At 34.9% G+C, this 17,390-nt stretch overlaps 2 protein-coding genes across 2 annotated transcripts; one reads left to right on the top strand and one right to left on the bottom strand.

Annotated features, from left to right (window-relative positions):
- The first annotated feature begins 2,043 nt into the window (after positions 1-2,043).
- LOC126687875 (uncharacterized) lies at positions 2,044-4,748 on the top strand. Its single transcript, XM_050382429.2, has 4 exons — positions 2,044-2,374; positions 2,734-3,849; positions 3,925-4,371; positions 4,447-4,748. The coding sequence occupies exons 2-4, from the start codon at positions 2,736-2,738 to the stop codon at positions 4,746-4,748; spliced, it is 1,863 nt and encodes a 620-aa protein (XP_050238386.1). The 5' UTR covers positions 2,044-2,374; positions 2,734-2,735.
- Positions 4,749-10,325: 5,577 nt separating this feature from the next.
- Positions 10,326-12,066, bottom strand: LOC126685683 (uncharacterized). The gene is made up of 2 exons (XM_050379607.2): positions 11,461-12,066; positions 10,326-10,625 (listed from the first exon to the last, which is right to left on the bottom strand). The coding sequence occupies exon 1, from the start codon at positions 11,968-11,970 to the stop codon at positions 11,461-11,463; it is 510 nt and encodes a 169-aa protein (XP_050235564.1). The 5' UTR covers positions 11,971-12,066; the 3' UTR covers positions 10,326-10,625.
- Between the last annotated feature and the right edge of the window lie 5,324 nt (positions 12,067-17,390).

Below are 17,390 nucleotides of genomic sequence, written 5' to 3'. Positions count from 1 at the left end.
TAAAATATATATTGTTAAATCAAAAAAAAAAAGTTTGTAACCGTAAAAAATTAAAATGAATTTGGTCACCGTAAAAACCACAATATTTTGACCCAAAACAGTATATGGGCTAATTTTCTCAATAGATTATCTCTTTATTAATTTAACAATAAAACTGATAATCATCAGTAGCAATAAAGAAACGTTATCAATATTTTAATTCTAATCAATAATTTTTGAAAAAGTTTGCAAGAGTACACAACTATTGTAGCATGTCTATTGTCTAATATTATTTGTATGGCAGATGTTAGACCAAGTTCAATTATAGCTTTTAAAATATGAGGCGAATTGTCTGAGTCTCTTTCTTAGAAGACGAGGCATAAAAAAGACGACAATTTAGCTATTAGCTTATGCCTATGTCTGTTCAGCTATTGTTAGTGTCAGATATAAACAAAAATATTTTAGAATATAATTTCAATTGTAACTTTAGAATATATATAACCGTTAATAAATTATAATTTCTATTGTAACTTAAAAAAATATATATAACTGCTAATAAATTATAAATTCAATTGTAACTTAAAAATATATATATATATTCATATTCTGTGTAGTATTATTGTTATCATAATAAAATAAATATAATTATATAAATTAATATATTTAATATCAAAGTTAGTTTGACAAATTTTCAAATTAATTTGATAACTACATCAATTATTATCAACACATACAAATTTAAGAAGCAGATTTTTAATTAAATTAAGGGTAATCAAAGCATACAAATTTAAGAGGCAGAATAAGTTTGATAAGGACATGACATGAGCAACTTGTGGGGTTGGAGAAAGATTGAATCATTCATTCAAATACATGAATTAAGGCTACTTTCGAGGCGTTCTGTATTGACTGGTTATTTGCAAAATTAAGAACTGTACACAATTTGGTCTTTTTGAATAGTATTAGGCAATTTGTTGGAGCCATGTGAAGATTAATGCCAAACTTATTCATGTCAAGCCAATCCTAATGTTTCATTGCTCCAAATTATTTTTAACTCATAGCAGTTGGGGAAAATTATAATGAGTGCAGCATTCTCCCATTAGGCCAATTTAATGTGGCAATTTCTTTACAATTTAAGAGTTCTATAGCAATTTGATAAAGACTGCTGATGCCAAATTTCACAAAGTACAACAGCCTTAACTATAAGCCAAGTGGCTAAAAAAAGCCAAGCCTTTTATGAAAATTCCACAAAAATTTAAATCTTTCAATTTTATCAAATTTGTCCGAAAACGCAAGTTTTCGGTTCAATAATGTCCAATTACGAAGATTTTATTGATGTGGCGCCTACGTGGCGATGAACACATCAACGTCACATAAACAAAATCGCATAGTTTGACATAATTGAAACAAAATTATATATTTCAGGTGGACTTTTATGAAACTTTCATAAAAAGTTTGGATTAAAATTTTTATAAAAAGTTTGGTCCTTTTTAATCATTTGGCCTTAGCTATATTATTATACCCTTCTGATTAAGGAAGATGAAAAATAAGGGAAAATGTTGATTAACAAGTCTTTCAGACTAAGAAAGAGGACAAGGGAGCAAATATGTTGATTTAACAAACTAGTCTCTGTTAAATTGTGATTAATTATCAACTTTTCTTTGAAAATAATAATAATCAACTTTTCTTTGAAAATAATAATAATCAACTTTTATTGAAATAGGTGTTTTCTTTTCAAAAGTAGGGATTGCTAATCATCTAGAAAATTAGAACAGAAACAAAAAGAAGAAAAAATATCAGTATGGAATTTTATGATTGTTGGAATTTAGCATATAAAGCCAGAGTTAACAAATATGTTGAATTTTCTTTAAAAGAAGCCCGCAACAACTAGATGATACTTGCGGGTTTTTGACGGATCTGTGCCTACGGGCTTTCAAAAATTACATTTTGGTGCCTGTATGGGAATTAATCCCAAATTAGTGCCTGGCCCCACGTCATCCGCGATTTAATATTGCGGATGACGTGGTCATCCGCGATATTAAATCGCGGATGATATTAAGTAAGGTTAATCAAAAGATTAACCTTACTTAAATGCCATCCGCGATTTAATATCGCGGATGGCATTTACAGATTCCCTGCCACTGGCAGGGAATCTGTTGACCGTTGGAAGCACAGCTTCCAACGGTCAAAATTTGAATGCAATCCGCGATATTAAATCGCGGATTGCATTCTATAAAATGGGGGCTCAGCGCCCTCATTTTCCTCACACTTAAACTCTCTCAATTATTATCTCTCAAGCGGTTTTAGAGCGGATTTGGAGCGGTTTTGGAGCGGATTTTATTTTTATTTTTGGGGCGAATTTTATTATTTTAGCACTATTGGAGGAGGACTACAAGAGGTAAATTTACTTTTCATTTTTTATTTTTATATTAAATTAGAAAAAAATAGATTAATATAACTTAAATGTTAGGTATTTAATTATTTATTAAGTATGTGTACCTGTTAAAAATACGAAGTGTTAGTATAAATTATTAATATGTTATATTTTTCAATTAGTGACTGTTAGCAAAAATGTAGGTGTTATTCTAGTTTATTGAGAAATTGTAATTTAGTTAAATATTAAGTTTTTTAAAAAAATAGTATAAATTGTGAAAAAATGACAAAAAAAATATTGCTGAAAAAATTAAACTTTATTTAATGAATTTGAAAAAATGCTAAAATAAGTTGTATGTATATTTATTTTGATAAAATTTGTAGCAATGGCGACCTTAAACCTATCGTTTGTGATATGGTGCGATGGTCGTATGGTAAGCTCTCCGGCTGGAGTAGAATACCAGGGCGGCCGTCGGGCGGATATGCCAATTATTGATAGGATGAATTTTGAAGAATTGAGAAATATTTGTATAAGGGCAGTAGCTACGGACTCGGAAGTGGAGATTACAAAAATCTACTTTCGGCTTCCAAAAATTGAAAGTGGTCGTATTGTCTCCTACTCGTTGTACTCAGTGGAAAACAACGAGCATATTTTTGGAATTTTGAGAGAGACGATGCGGTACCGAGGGCTTGATACTTTAGAATTTTACGTCGAGTATCGTGCTGTCGTTTGTCACGATGTCTCTGTGGATCAGTTGGTTCTGAGTGAATCGAGTGGGTCGGAGATAGGGAGTGATGAAGATGAAGATGATGAAGAGGATTTTTTTGGTTGCGAGGAAGAGGCAGAAGAGCAAGAGGATTGCAATGATCATGATTCTGGAGAAGACACAGTGTACCAATCGCAACTCCCAGAAGGTTTTAACCATGTCAATTTGGATGATTTTGATGTGGCACCAGAATCTGATGAGAACCTTATGTGGAATCCTGGGATGGAGTTCCAAGTTGGGATGATCTTCCCAAATCGTGCTTCTGTTCAGGCATGCGCTACTGCTTATTCTGTTGAGAATGGGAGGGAGCACAAAAGTCGCCGGACAACCAACTATACTGTTGTGTTTGCATGTAGGTATAATCCTATTTGCAAATGGTGGCTGCGTGCAACTCTGCTTCAAGCAACTCATACGTGGACATGCACAAAATATATCGGGCCGCATACGTGCAATGAGCTGGTGCCAAATGCTAATCATAGAAATTTTGGGGCACGAGAAATTGCGAAATACGTGCGGAGGGAAGTGATGGAGCAGCGTGACATACGCGTTAATACCCTTATTGCTGGCATTTGGGATGAACATAGAGTGAGACCTCCATATAAAAGAATGTGGTATGCAAAGGAGAAGGCAATTGCTTCTGTTTACGGGGACTGGCATGAATCCTTCGGATGTATCAATGACATAATGCATAATATGGTTCACGTAAATCCGGGCTCATTCTGGCATGCGGAAGGTATGTAATCATGTTTAACGGTGAATTAAACATTTTATATTCTAACTCTAAAACTTTCTATATTATTTGGCGTAGGCGATGATGTTTACATTAACGGGATGCTTCAGCCGAATATTAGAACGTTTGTTAGAATGTTTTGGACTTTTTTTCCGATGGTTGCTGGATTTCAATTCTGCAAACCTGTTCTGTTTGTCGATGGGACCCATTTGTATGGGAGATACAAGATGACGATGTTGATAGCGTCAGCGATAGATGGAAACAGCCATATAATGCCAATAGCGTTTGCAATTGTGGAATCAGAAAGTACTGAAAGTTACGAATATTTTCTCGGGCATTTACGGGAACAGGTCATTCTTGGACGGAAGGTTTCCATTATTTCTGATCGCCATGCTGGCATTTTAGCAGTTCTGAGGCGTCCTGAATGGGCTGATGTTCCGCACAAATTCTGCATAAGGCACTTGGCCAGTAATTTCAATACTCACTTTAGGGACAAGTCGTTGAAAAAATTGATGGAGAAAGCAGGTATTTTTTCGAACATAAGATTGTTGTTTGATAATATTTTAATGTGCATTTACATTGATGTCAAATAATGTGTAGGTCGGGCATATCAGAAGAAAAAATACAAAAGATATATGGAAGTCATGAGGATAAAAAGCCCAGAAGGTTATGCATGGTTAACCGACGAGCATCGACCGAAAGAAAAATGGTCAAGGGCCCACGACCATCGAGGACAGCGCCACAACGTGATGACAACAAATTATGCCGAGTCGGTCAATGCGACCCTAAGGAACATTAGGGGGCTTCCAATTTCATCAATGCTTGAGACTTTAATTAAAAAGCTTGTCGACATGTTCGTAAGGCGTAGGATGACGTGGGGCCAGGCACTAATTTGGGATTAATTCCCATACAGGCACCAAAATGTAATTTTTAAAAGCCCGTAGGCACAGATCCGTCAAAAACCCGATACTTGCCTTATGTAGTTATAAGATAGAATCGGTGCAAAAATTCTTAGATAGCCTCAGTCCACCACGTCATCTATCGACTAAACCTATCATATTATGATACGTCATTAAAATAATGACAATATTGTAATATTATTATTTAAAAATGTAAAAAATTAATAAACAAAATTATGATAGTGCCACTATTTTAATGATATGTCATAATATGATAGGCTGGTACACAGTTAACGTGATAAACTGAGTCTACCTAAAAATCTCTCCGGTGTCAAATAAACTAAAGTGAGCATATTCATAGTGTAAAAGACAATTTCAAAATTCAAAGTACGAAACAAAGTGGAACAATACTATTATTTGACATTTAGTAATATGATTGAAATGCTATTGCTTGCAATGCTGAATCAGAGACCATTAAAGAGGCTAGCATTGGTAAGAAAGTGACATTTGTATCTAGGGGGTGTGCAACAACCGAACCGCAATAAAAACCGAACCAAAAAAACAAACCGAAAATGCCGGTTTAATTTTAAAATTCAGATTTTTTATACATTTCGGTTCGGTTCGATTTTAAATTTAAAAAAACCGAAAAACCGAAATATATAAATTTATTATTAAAAAAAATAATACTATTATTTCTAAAATAAATACTAGTTTACTTTTTAATATCTAAAATGTATGAAACATTACAATATGACTTCAATTTGATTTTTAAATATAGTAATTTTAACTTTTTTATTCAATTTTAATTTTTTTATAAGTAAATGTCTTTGAAAAAAATATTAATTTTCTATTTTTGTAAAACCAAACCGAATTAAACTGAATTTTTCCTCAAATTTCGGTTCGGTTTTTGATTTCTTAAAAAACCGAAAGATTTTCTGAACCGCACTGTAATACCGAATGCACACCCCTATTTGTATCTATGGAATGAAAACGAAATCTTTCCATGTTTCAGCCAAGCAAGTCTTGATACGTAGAGCCAAAAAAGGAGAATGACTACACATAAGGAATAAGGAATGATGTAAAGAGAAAAATCCCAATGTTAGAATCCATAATTGATGCTTATAAGGAATATATAGTATCATCATTTATTTAAGGTAAGATACAACTCAACATGACATATATTTCCATAGACTCTTCACTAACTAACCGACTCAGCGTTTTGGCTCCATTATGTCATGCATGAATCTATCTACTATATATATATATATAAAGCAGGACGTTTTTTCCAAATGATTGACATGTGTCATTTCCACATGTATTTTTAAATATTTTTTCTTTCTTTTAAATGCCAAGTGGCACTTCCACATCAACTAATTAATCTATGCAATAATTGGCCTTTATCTACATTTAATAATTTTCAAAACTTTGACATATGAAATCAATGATAACGGTAATTTTTAGCCATGAAATCAGAGATAATGAAAGCTATTAACTATAGAGCTGTTACTAATTTTGGCAATTTATATTATGAAAAGTAAATACAAAATACATTAAATATACCAATAATTTCATATTATCATTAAACACTTTTAACCTATAAAATACGTTGTCAAGTGAGGCTTTTCTATTTTGCAAGTTATATTGGCTGTAAATTAAATTACCTTATTTAAATACTAAAAAAATGGGGTAGTTATGTTTTTTTGGTAACCACTAAATCGATTGCTTTAAAAAGATAGTATTAAACCCTAAAAAGTGTCTAAAATCCTTTAATAATAAAAAACTTTTGATTAACCTATAATTTACCATTATATATATATATATATATATATATATATATATATATATATATATTCATATTTTTACATTTTTTTACTAACTTTTTAGATAAGTTAAATTTTTCTTTTTTTTTCATTCTGTTGTGGTTTTTTAGTTGTTTTTTTTGTATCTATTGATGAAATATTTTCTCATGATTGATTATATTTTTATGCAAGTATTGTGAAGATTTATTCATAATAAAGATGCACTCATCAAGAAAAAATAGATTCCGAATGAAGGTAAGATTTAATTGGTTTGTTAATCTAATTTTATTTGCTTTATGATACTTCACATTCTCACAACCATTCTCACATTTTTATTCTTTCTCAATACTGAATTCTTTCGAGGTAAGTATTTCTATTTTTTCTCTTAATCACTATAAAAAAAATGATCAATTATATATGAGTTTGATTTTAAGTTTGAGTTTGATTTTGATTTTGATTTTGTCGTGTAGATTTTGTATTGTGATCAAATTTAAAGGGTATTGATGGATTTAATATTTGATGAAGCAAAAGAGGTATTTTGATGGTTATCATTTTTATTTCAGTGAACTTTTATATATATCTTTATAATTTTAATTCTTTAGTGCTGTATGTTGTGTTTGATTGCAGTATTGACCAATTTGATATTACTTGATCGTGAGATAGATGAAACATAGGTAAGTAAAATTATTATATTATTCACCGTAACAAAAAATTGAATGAGATTCCGTTTTACAAAAAAAAAAGTTAATCTGTTGAATAAATGAATATTTATATGTGTTTTTTTAGTATAAAATATCAAAAATATATTTATATTATTTTAAGATTAAATAAGATTATGTATTATTCTTTAAATTAATTTTTTAACATTATAGTATTTATTTTGCTAACTTTTTTTTATAAATTTCAATCTAAAGAAATAAGACTTTATGCCTTTTTATTTTTTGACAAGATTGCATTAATTGAGTCAATAATAGTAATTTATAATTTGAGACTAAAAAAGTAACTTTCTCATTTATTTGTATTACATCGATAAAATTAATTCATATGCTAAAATTATCGTAACAGCTATGCCTAATCATTTCCTTCACTAAATTAATATAAATAGGCTGGTTGTAAGTATTTTTACTCTACCATTTTTTTTATTTATAGAAAATATGTGAGAAACAAGTACAAAGAATCAATTGCACTTCACTCTTCAAGTAGATCTAAATCTTCTAATCAAAGAGCAATGTCTTAAAGTTAAATTAAATGAGTGCAAGGGAAAAGGATAATTTTTTTACTTATATTTATCTAAATGTATTGAGAGCAAAATACCGACGATAATGATTATTTGTATATTTCTATTTGTTTCTTTGAATTTATGTATATGTGAACGATGTAGTTCTTTTATACTCATCTTTACTTTGCACTGTCTCATTTACGATCAGAGAAATGATAATTGTCTTTTTGTTGTCTAATTTTTTTTATTTGCTACCTTAATATGAAAGTAATTAGTTGTTAATGTTAAATTTATTTGCTAACTTAATATGAAAAACACTTGATTAATTATTAGTATGTTTCATTAGTTGGTTGAATACTTAATTTGATTTAATAAATATATAAGTATAATTACAATTGTAATTTAAAACTACATTAATTTATTGATTTGCTAACTTTCTGTTTCAACCTAAAATTATGAAAAGAAACGTAATTATAATTTTTATTATATCAAATGATTTGATAAAAATTCAAAAATAATTGATAATTTATTTTATAATCTTAGTTTTTTGGTTGATTAATTTTATTCAATTATAATTACAAATAAATTTCAAATATACCAGTTTTTTTTAATTAAATTATTATTTTTAAAAAATATTTTTAAAAATTTAGTTTGGTAATACCTTTTTTAGCAATAAATGTGAATGTTTTATTTGTTTCAATTTTACATATAATATTAATGTCTAACTAATTTTGATAAATTATTATTTTAAAAAATTTACATTTAAACCTACTGATATATACATATCTTATTTGAATTGTGCTTTATTGTATTTAATTTTCTCACATGTCTTTATTTTTATAGCATTTTTATTTATATTAAATACCTATCACCCTTAAAAAAGTTTAAAGAAGTAATATACTTACATTCTTTAAACTACGTCGGTGCTATAATACGTTTTTGATACCTAATATTGATGTTTATTTTTTTCAAAGGATTTTTTTACTCGTGAAAAGGGTTATATAGTAAAATTTACAATGCATATATAAAGGGATTTGAACCTCATTACCCTGTCTTTAGAAATTGTATAAATGATCTTTTAGTTGCCTTTTAGATAATTTTATTATACAGGGTAACGAATCGTGTCTATTTCATGGTACTTCTACTCAGATTTCTTACTGTTGAAACTTCTTAAATATGTAATATTTTTAATGTTATATTAATTATTTTGGTAATTTTATTTATAAATTAAAATTTTAAGAAAGATTTTATGATTTTTTTATTTTAACAATATTTGTTTGAATTTGGTAACAATTTAAAAATATGAAAATAACATTAATGATTAATTATATAGTATATTAGTATTTTTTTAGTTTTAATTTAGGAAAAACCCTCTAAAAATACCAAGCATTTGCGATTTTTATCAGTTATGTCAAATCTTTCAAAATCGACAAATAATCCGCTTTGACAAATTGTTGTCCTTTTATAGCCAAATTCAAATAAAAAAAATTTCTTGCCAACATGGCAGCCATATACACAACTTTTACGGGATGTGTTATAATAAAAGGTTTAATAAAAAAAAACAAACCGGTTCAAAAATGGCTATAACATAAACATAATATGCAAAAACGGATTATGTTTGTTGATTTTTAAAAGTTGGTTTTAATGCACCAAAAATCATAAATTGTCGCATGTTTTTGGTACTTGACATAATCTTTTAATTTTGGCATATTTAACATAACTTTTCATTTTTTTGTAATTAAAACCACGAGTGTTTTTCTTTGAAAAGTAGTGTTATTTTATATCCAAAACGGCGTTTTAATCTAAAAACAGTGTCGGTGTCTTTAATCGCAAAATTTTAAAAATTCATGTACTTTTTTGTCAAAATTAAAAAATTATGTTAGGTACCAAAAATACACGAAAGTTGGTGATTTTGTGTGCATTTAAATTTTAAAAATTTGACATAAATAGCAAAACTTTGATATTTTTTGCAAATTTGGCCTTTAATTTATAATTTAATAACTAAAAAAATAAATTGATATAATAAATTTTGATAACAATTAAAAAATTAATTAAATAAAAATCGTGCAACGCACGGGACTGACGCTAGTAATTGTATTATTTCCGGTCATTCTGTAACACCCATTTTCGGCAATAAACTTAACCTAGCACTTAGCAGCAATGACAAAAGCTTGCCATACCAATGATCTTGCCGAGTGAAATCAGTCACTCCACCTAAACCGGAATTTGCGAAACTTTCTTCAAATACGAAGCATCCTTAGGATTTTTTTTTGCATTCAGCAAAGCACAAAAAATGTGTAGGAATTCCAGACTAATACTTCAACCGCATTCATTAATTTTAGCTATTAAAAACCTATATAAAGTAATAAGTATATTAATTTAGCCTTTGAGCTCTAATAAAAGCATGTTAAAGTGGCATTCGGCTAGTGCAAAAAAGCTGATAAATGCTAACAAAGGAGCACTAATTCTCTCCCAGAGTGAATATCAAGCATCAACTTGATAACTAAATCTCTATTATTTGTCTACTGCAATGACAGTGATAACATAGTATGCAACTTTCAGTGAAAAAAAATGCTGGTCGATCATTTATACTGTTATACATATCAAATCACAAGTCAGCAAATAACATTCTAGAGAAGGAGATAGTAGATCTACCAGCACAGTTGCCTAAAAATCCACAATTAGTTGACATATGAATAAATTTTATTGACTATGAATTTTGTTAAACTAAAAGCGGGAATCTTACTATGAGCTCTTATTGCACAAGTATTAGTTCATGCTCCTCAACTGTACTCTAGCTTATCAAACCTTAAGACCACTTGTAAACTAAGCATGTGAACATCATACCATTGATTTGCTACTCTGCAAGGAATTGAAGGGGTCACTAGTTTAGCGCCTTTTATTAGAGATAATACGAATTCAATTAGTGCAAGGTTTATAAATATGTTTCCGGTTAGTTAGAATGGACATGACTGCAGCCCTCCACCTCACTTTCAAAGACACCGGAACTAGATCTGCCCACAGTATGGTGCTTATGTAGCTAGAGCAAATTCGCTACCTCTATAACTTCATCGTATACTACACCAAAATCAAAATGTACCAAAACAGATAGCAGAAGTAACAAAGACGGTTTGAAGCATAATTGCAGCTACAATTACTGCCTCAAGTGTTGTAACTAGAATATATGCATTTCCCGTCCTAAGGCTAACTCCTCCATTCCAAAAGATCCTAATCCTAACTAGTCCCTTCCGAGGACAAAGGCAATCAATCTCGGAGTCTCTTTAAGCCAGTTCATTTCCTAACTCAACTATCAATTAGTGTTCACCTATTTTGTATTTGACATTCATTCATCGGAATCATCGCCTTAGCTCAATATCAAAAACTCACTACCTATAGAACCCCTCTCCATGTCAATTATCTAATTCAGCAAACCCTTACTATAATCTCCTTCATGGCCAACACATCACATTTTCAAAATTAACACAACAAAGAGGCCAAAATTCATACCTAACAACACAATTCTTATCCACTATCACATAAATGGAATCAAATCAAAAGAAAAGAATCTCAAATCAACTCACACCTAATCAAATAATTAACAAAATAATGCCAATTACCATACTGCATTAACACTAGAAAAACATAGTATTCAAACAAACTTATGTAATACACAAATAAATAAAATTAATAAAAATACCTAAATTGAAGAAACAAAAGGATTGCTCCTCCTAATCTTGCTTAATTTACCAACATTATCGCAATCCAATCCACATCCACACTGAGGACACACATAGAAATTATCAAGCGGAAAACTCGCCGACGTAATCCCGACGGAGAAATAAAGATTATCGCCACTTCTAGAGACCTCCACGATATTCAGCCATAGAAACAACACCTTCACGCTGACTCCACGGAGCTGTGTTAGCTTTCTATCGCTTACGTAACCGGTGATTGTTGACTTGTATTTCAGCTGATATGAACCTTCTAGAGCAAAACTACAAGAACCGTTAAAATTGGCGCGGAAGCTGCCTGTGGTTCTGTCAAGTTCGTAAGAGACTACTCCTTTAGGGAGGATACCGATAGGGAAACCGTATCCGGCGAGGGCTTCGTAGGCTGATTGAGCGTCGGATGTGTCGGTGATTTCGGCGAGAGATACGGCGGTGAAAGAGAGGAGGAGGAGGAAGGTGGAGATGGCGGTGAGAGTCATGGCGGAATGATTTGTGTTTCTTGGTTGGTTTTCGATTTTTGTGGAGATGACACGCTGGAAAATGGGACCTTTTCTGTTGTTTTGTTAGAAAATTACAGGTAAGATACAAACTGTGTTGAATTTTTATTGATTAAAAATAACATATATATTAATTAGAATATAAATATTAATTAGAATATAAATAATTTTATATGAATAAAATTTATCTAGTGTTCGCCTGGAAATATTCCGGACTCGAATCTTTGAATTTATAATCGGGATCGGTTTGAGGTTTGATACTTTAACGAACCTATGCAGATATTCACAGGGCTTGTTTGGTTAAAGACACTTAACCACGTGATCTAAAAGATAATAATCTGGGAGTCACGGACTCAGGCGAGATTAATACCGAAAACTACTCCTAAATTAAAACAATCCGGAGATTGCGGGATAAAAAGCACTGGGCTTGGTTTTTGATTGATTGATTTGTTGATACAAAAATAATAAAGCTCTGAGCTATTTATAGCTCCTTATAACTAAGACTCCTAACTTAACTAGGACTAAGACTCTGAAAGTAAATTACTCCTATTGAGCTACAAACTCCTAATAAAATAGAAAAAAGCAATAATAAACAAGCTTTCCGTTGGGCCTTAATCCCTGATAAGCCCACATGAAGTTCGATCCGGTAATTATTTGGGCCGGTGTAAACAATGCCCCCAACAAGTCTGAAATGTTTATCTTTTGGGCTTGTTCTCCCTTCTCAGCGCTTCCAAGCCCACTACTGAGGCCCAAATAACCCGAAAACAGATTTAAAGGGGTGCGCATTTATAAACCTTTCGGTACCCCCCTTTGGCCACGTCATCTCCAGCTGTTCCCTACGATGCCACGTCCTTACTCCATGACCTTTCGGCTCCTTTTGATTTCCTCCTTTAAACAAAAACAACATTTCATTTTTTCATTTCACCTACTTCCTGATATTTTGCTAAGTTTTCTCTCTCCTCAGCAACTTCAAGTATCTTCAAAACAACTCTCCTGGTAAGTGCTCGCCCCTATTTCCTCGCCTACCTTAAGCGATCTCTTTTCATGTTTATCTGCCTGATGTGAGCGATTTATTTCAGGAATCATGGCTGCTCTTAACAACCTCGCCGAACAAGTGTCTGCAAAGATCGACGAAGTCCGAACCAACGCGCCGAACACAGAATTCAAGGTAATTACTGATGCGGGCTACGGCCAAATATGCGTCGGTCCCATTGTCACTTCTCCGAGTCATTTATGCGACCTAGCCTCTCCCTTCCATGATGCTGCTCCTCCCAGATTCTCCCTACCTCATCAATCGTCGGTTTGGGTCGGCACTACATTCCGAAATTGGCCGATCGAACATGCTGGCTTCTCTGAATGGGCAGTAAGACTTTCACCACACTTTTGCCAATCCTGGATCGACACTGGCATCCATGATCTAATCGAACTATGTAAAGCAAGCAGGCCGATAGCAAAACACTACATCATGGGGGCCTCTCTATTCTGGTCAAGCGCCGTTAACTGTTTCTGTTTCAAATCTGGACCCATGACTGTCACCCTGCTCGACTTAGCTCTTATGCTCAACGTTCCTCTAAATGGCGAACGCATCAATCCCAACCTTCGCGCCGATACTCCTCAATTTAACCTATCTAAGGCGCAAAAGAGTTATGGTGCCTTTGTGAAGCTTTTCATGGGCGAGGAGCCTTACAAGCCTGACCGCAATGAACATATCGCCTTCCTGGCTTTTTTCATCGCTAAGTACATTCTGTGCACCTCATCCTTCAGGGTAACCGAAGACTGTTTCCTCCTAGCAACAGCGCTTGCCGATGGACGAAAGTGTAACTTGGGTGAATTCATCCTGGCACATCTATATCGATCTCTGGGCGATATAGCACCCCTGAAGGATCCAAGAACTTTCAAATGTCCAGGAGGCCCGCTTTGGATTGTTCAATTGTGGCTCGCACTATACTTTCCCGAGCTATTTGAAGTCGGCCCACCTATCAAGGCCGAATTATGTGGCTTTCAACTGATATCGGCCGGGACCCGTCTTCCTCATGTACTCGATGTTTTACAAGTCTTTAACAACCATGCTGTAAGGTCGCCTGAGCTGATGTGCCCTGCTCTTCAGCTTACTTATCCACCATCTTGGTTGCTCGCCGGCTGGGATATAGAAGATCTGGAAGACGCAGCACAAGCCGATCCAAGGCTGAAACTTGGCGGTCCATATTGGGGCATCGCCCTTAAATGCCGAAACTTAATAGCTGGGCTTGATTATGATCGGAGTGGGGTCGAGCCGTACTGTCCGAACTTCGTTTCTCGCCAATTTGGATTTTGCCAAGGCCTTCCCTGTCCTTTATTGATCGCCTTCAATAATCGCGGGACCCATCGAGCCTCTATAGACAACTACCCCGAACTCCAATACATCATTCGCCTCAATAAAGCTTACATTCCTCCCCTGTCCGAACTGTCTCGCCCTATCATCTCCCCTTCCTGTACTCCGGAATTCACCAACTGGTGGACTTCCATCGTCCAAAATTCTTTCGACCTGTCGCCTAAAGAAATTCTCTCTCTTCATAATTTTGATTTACCTCCGTTAAACAGAAAACCTACTCATGCCGATTTATTTCTTTTGCAGGCTCCGAAACGCCAAACTTTCACAGGTATTATTGGCTATCACTATGAAATTGCTCGTTTTGAACGTTTTTATAAATTCAAATTTGACCCTCTAGATCGCCCAGGCATGAATCTAAAAATGCAAAATCATAGGAGAATAGCTCGGCAAAATTTCTACACAAAATGGGATAAAATTTGGGAGGAAAAATATAAACACCTACCCTATCAACTCTTCTTAGAAAAAGTTCGGCCGAAGTTTAAGTATAAGTCCCCACTCGTCCCTAGGTGTAATATGACTACCATCGCCCCAATTAAAAAACCTAAGAAAAGGAAGTCTAAAAAAGCTAAGGTAGATCTAACTGATCTGGGTGTAACTTATACTGGCATCCGATGTCCACCTGATGAAGAGGCTATAAATGAACTGGTGCGCATCGGTTACCAGAGAATCCCAGGTATGGGCGATCATTCGTCATTATAGTTCACTGCTTTCGTTTATATCCTGACTTTGGTTTTCTTTCAGTTGGCGTTCCTCATTTCGAAAAAGAGGACAACTGGGAACAAGACGACGAGGAAGAGAACCCTGCGGCCAAGAAAGGCAAAAAGAAACGATCGGCCAAGACTTCTGCAAAAGAGCCGAAGGCCAAGAAGGGAAGAACCGAGTCTTCGAAGAAGTCCGGTAAAAAGCCTACCGAGCCGCAAGGTTCGGCCATGTTTAATCCATCTCCTGTGCCGTCTCAAAGCTGCCAGTCTTCATCAAAAGGAGATACCCACACTGACGGCGATCAACAGAATGTGGGCGATTCCCAAGACGCCGAAGGGGTTAATCAAAGTTCAAGGGCGACCAGCTCTCAGACCCCCAACGTTTCGGAGATATTTAGAAGAATGGAGACACCTGCTTTATTGTCGCCCCTGGCCTCCGAATTCCTCAATTTTGGTGCTGACAAAACTCAATCTCCTACTTCTAAGGTAAGTCCTTTGCATTCTGTACTTCAGAACATATCGCCTAGCAGCTAATCTTTTATTGTGGGCGAACTTGGCAGATTCCAGTCTCTCCACCCCGCATCACTGATGTGGCGGCCAAGGCGGCAGCCTTCCTGGATTCGGACAGTGACAACGAAGAGCCTCTTCCTGTTCCTGAAACCGAGCCGGTGGCTGAGATGATCGTTCAAGTCCCGAACTGGGAAGGTCACCTCAGCGTGATGGCTCATATGAAGAACGAAGGCATCCAGCTTTTCAAATCTCCCGAGAACGTTGAGAAGTTGAGGAAGGCGACAAAAATTCTGGCTGAGGCCCCTGCCAAAATTTTAACTACTGAAGCTTGCTCTGCTGTAGCGAGGCTCTCGGCTTCCCTGGAGGCTTTTCAGAGGATGTATAACGAGTCGGTCTCGATTCAGTCCGAGCACGACAAACTGGTTCGGCAGGAGCTCGAGTCAAAGGAAAAGCTGGACTCCTTGAAGACCAGTGTCAAAGCTGCTGTCACCACCCTTCAGGACCGCCGATCACGTGTTAAGGAGCTGGAAGAGAAAATCGCTCTGATGCAGCATGAATTGCGTTCTGAACAACAAAACATCGGTGATCTCGAGGTTTCGATGGACAAGGAGATGGCTGAGGGGATAGAGGTGAAGAAGCGTCGGAGTCTGCTCAAGGGGGATCTTTCAAAGATGAAGCCGAAGTATGATACGGCGATGACCGAGTTTAATCAAGTTCGTAGCGAGCTGGGCGCTTGTTTCCGCCATTTTTAAATTTTTACAAGTTCAGAACAATTTTTAGCTCTTGTAATGGCTCCGAATTTTAGTACCATTTGATCGGTCAGGTGGCCGTATCTTGTTTGATTTTTACGAATAATCAACGTTTATCCGGCCAGAGAGCCGTAATTTTTACTTGCGTTACTTCAACGTCTGATTATTCTCATATTATCGGTCCGTAATTGGTCCGACCATAAATAATGTTATTTATTAAAAACGATTACAGTATGTTGAGAAAAACGGAGAACCCGTCGAAAAAACTCAACGGATGTGAAACACCGAAACACAAATGGTACTACCATATGATCGGTGTTTACATAGTGTGGCCGAACACCCCATGAATTTTCTCACTCCGGGATGTTCGGCGGAAGTTTATAACCGATATTATTATTTTTCGGTGGCTCCAAATAACCGACGGTCTATGCCCTCCCAACAGCTAGGGACGTATTTTTTCAGGAATTGGCCGTTGATCGCCCTTTCGTGTTCCTCTCCATCAATGTTTGCCAGCAAGTAAGCACCGCCTTCTAACTTGTTGACCACAATAAAGGGGCCTTCCCAGTTCGGGCTCCATTTTCCAAGCCGAGTGTCTTTGTGGCCGATAGGCAAGACTGCTTTCCACACTATATCGCCCACGACAAAAGCTTTTCGTTTTACCCGTTTGTTGTAAGCTCTCTCGACCCTTCTTTTCTGGGCTTCTAAGTGGTCTAACGCCGTTAAACGTTCTTCGTCAAGGTCCAGAGAATCTATCACCATCTTGTCGAAGTAATCTTCTGTGGACAATTCGCATTGGTATCTGCGGCGAGTAGACGTGACGGTTAGCTCCATTGGCAACATCGCATCGTAACCATAGACCAGTCTAAAAGGCGAGGTCCCAGTAGCCGACTTCTGACTGGTTCTATTCGCCCAAACAGCTTCTGATAAAAACACATGCCATTGCCTTGGGTTTTCTTCAATCATCTTTTGAACTATGAGCTTGATGGCTTTGTTCGTGGCTTCGGCCTGTCCGTTGGCCTGGGCGTAGTACGGTGTTGAGTGTAACATCTTTATCTTCATTTGGGAGGCCCA

This window comes from Mercurialis annua, linkage group LG6 (genome assembly GCF_937616625.2).
Source record: "Mercurialis annua linkage group LG6, ddMerAnnu1.2, whole genome shotgun sequence".
In the NCBI taxonomy this organism is placed as follows: domain Eukaryota; kingdom Viridiplantae; phylum Streptophyta; class Magnoliopsida; order Malpighiales; family Euphorbiaceae; genus Mercurialis; species Mercurialis annua.
This window is presented reverse-complemented; position numbering and strand designations above follow the sequence as displayed.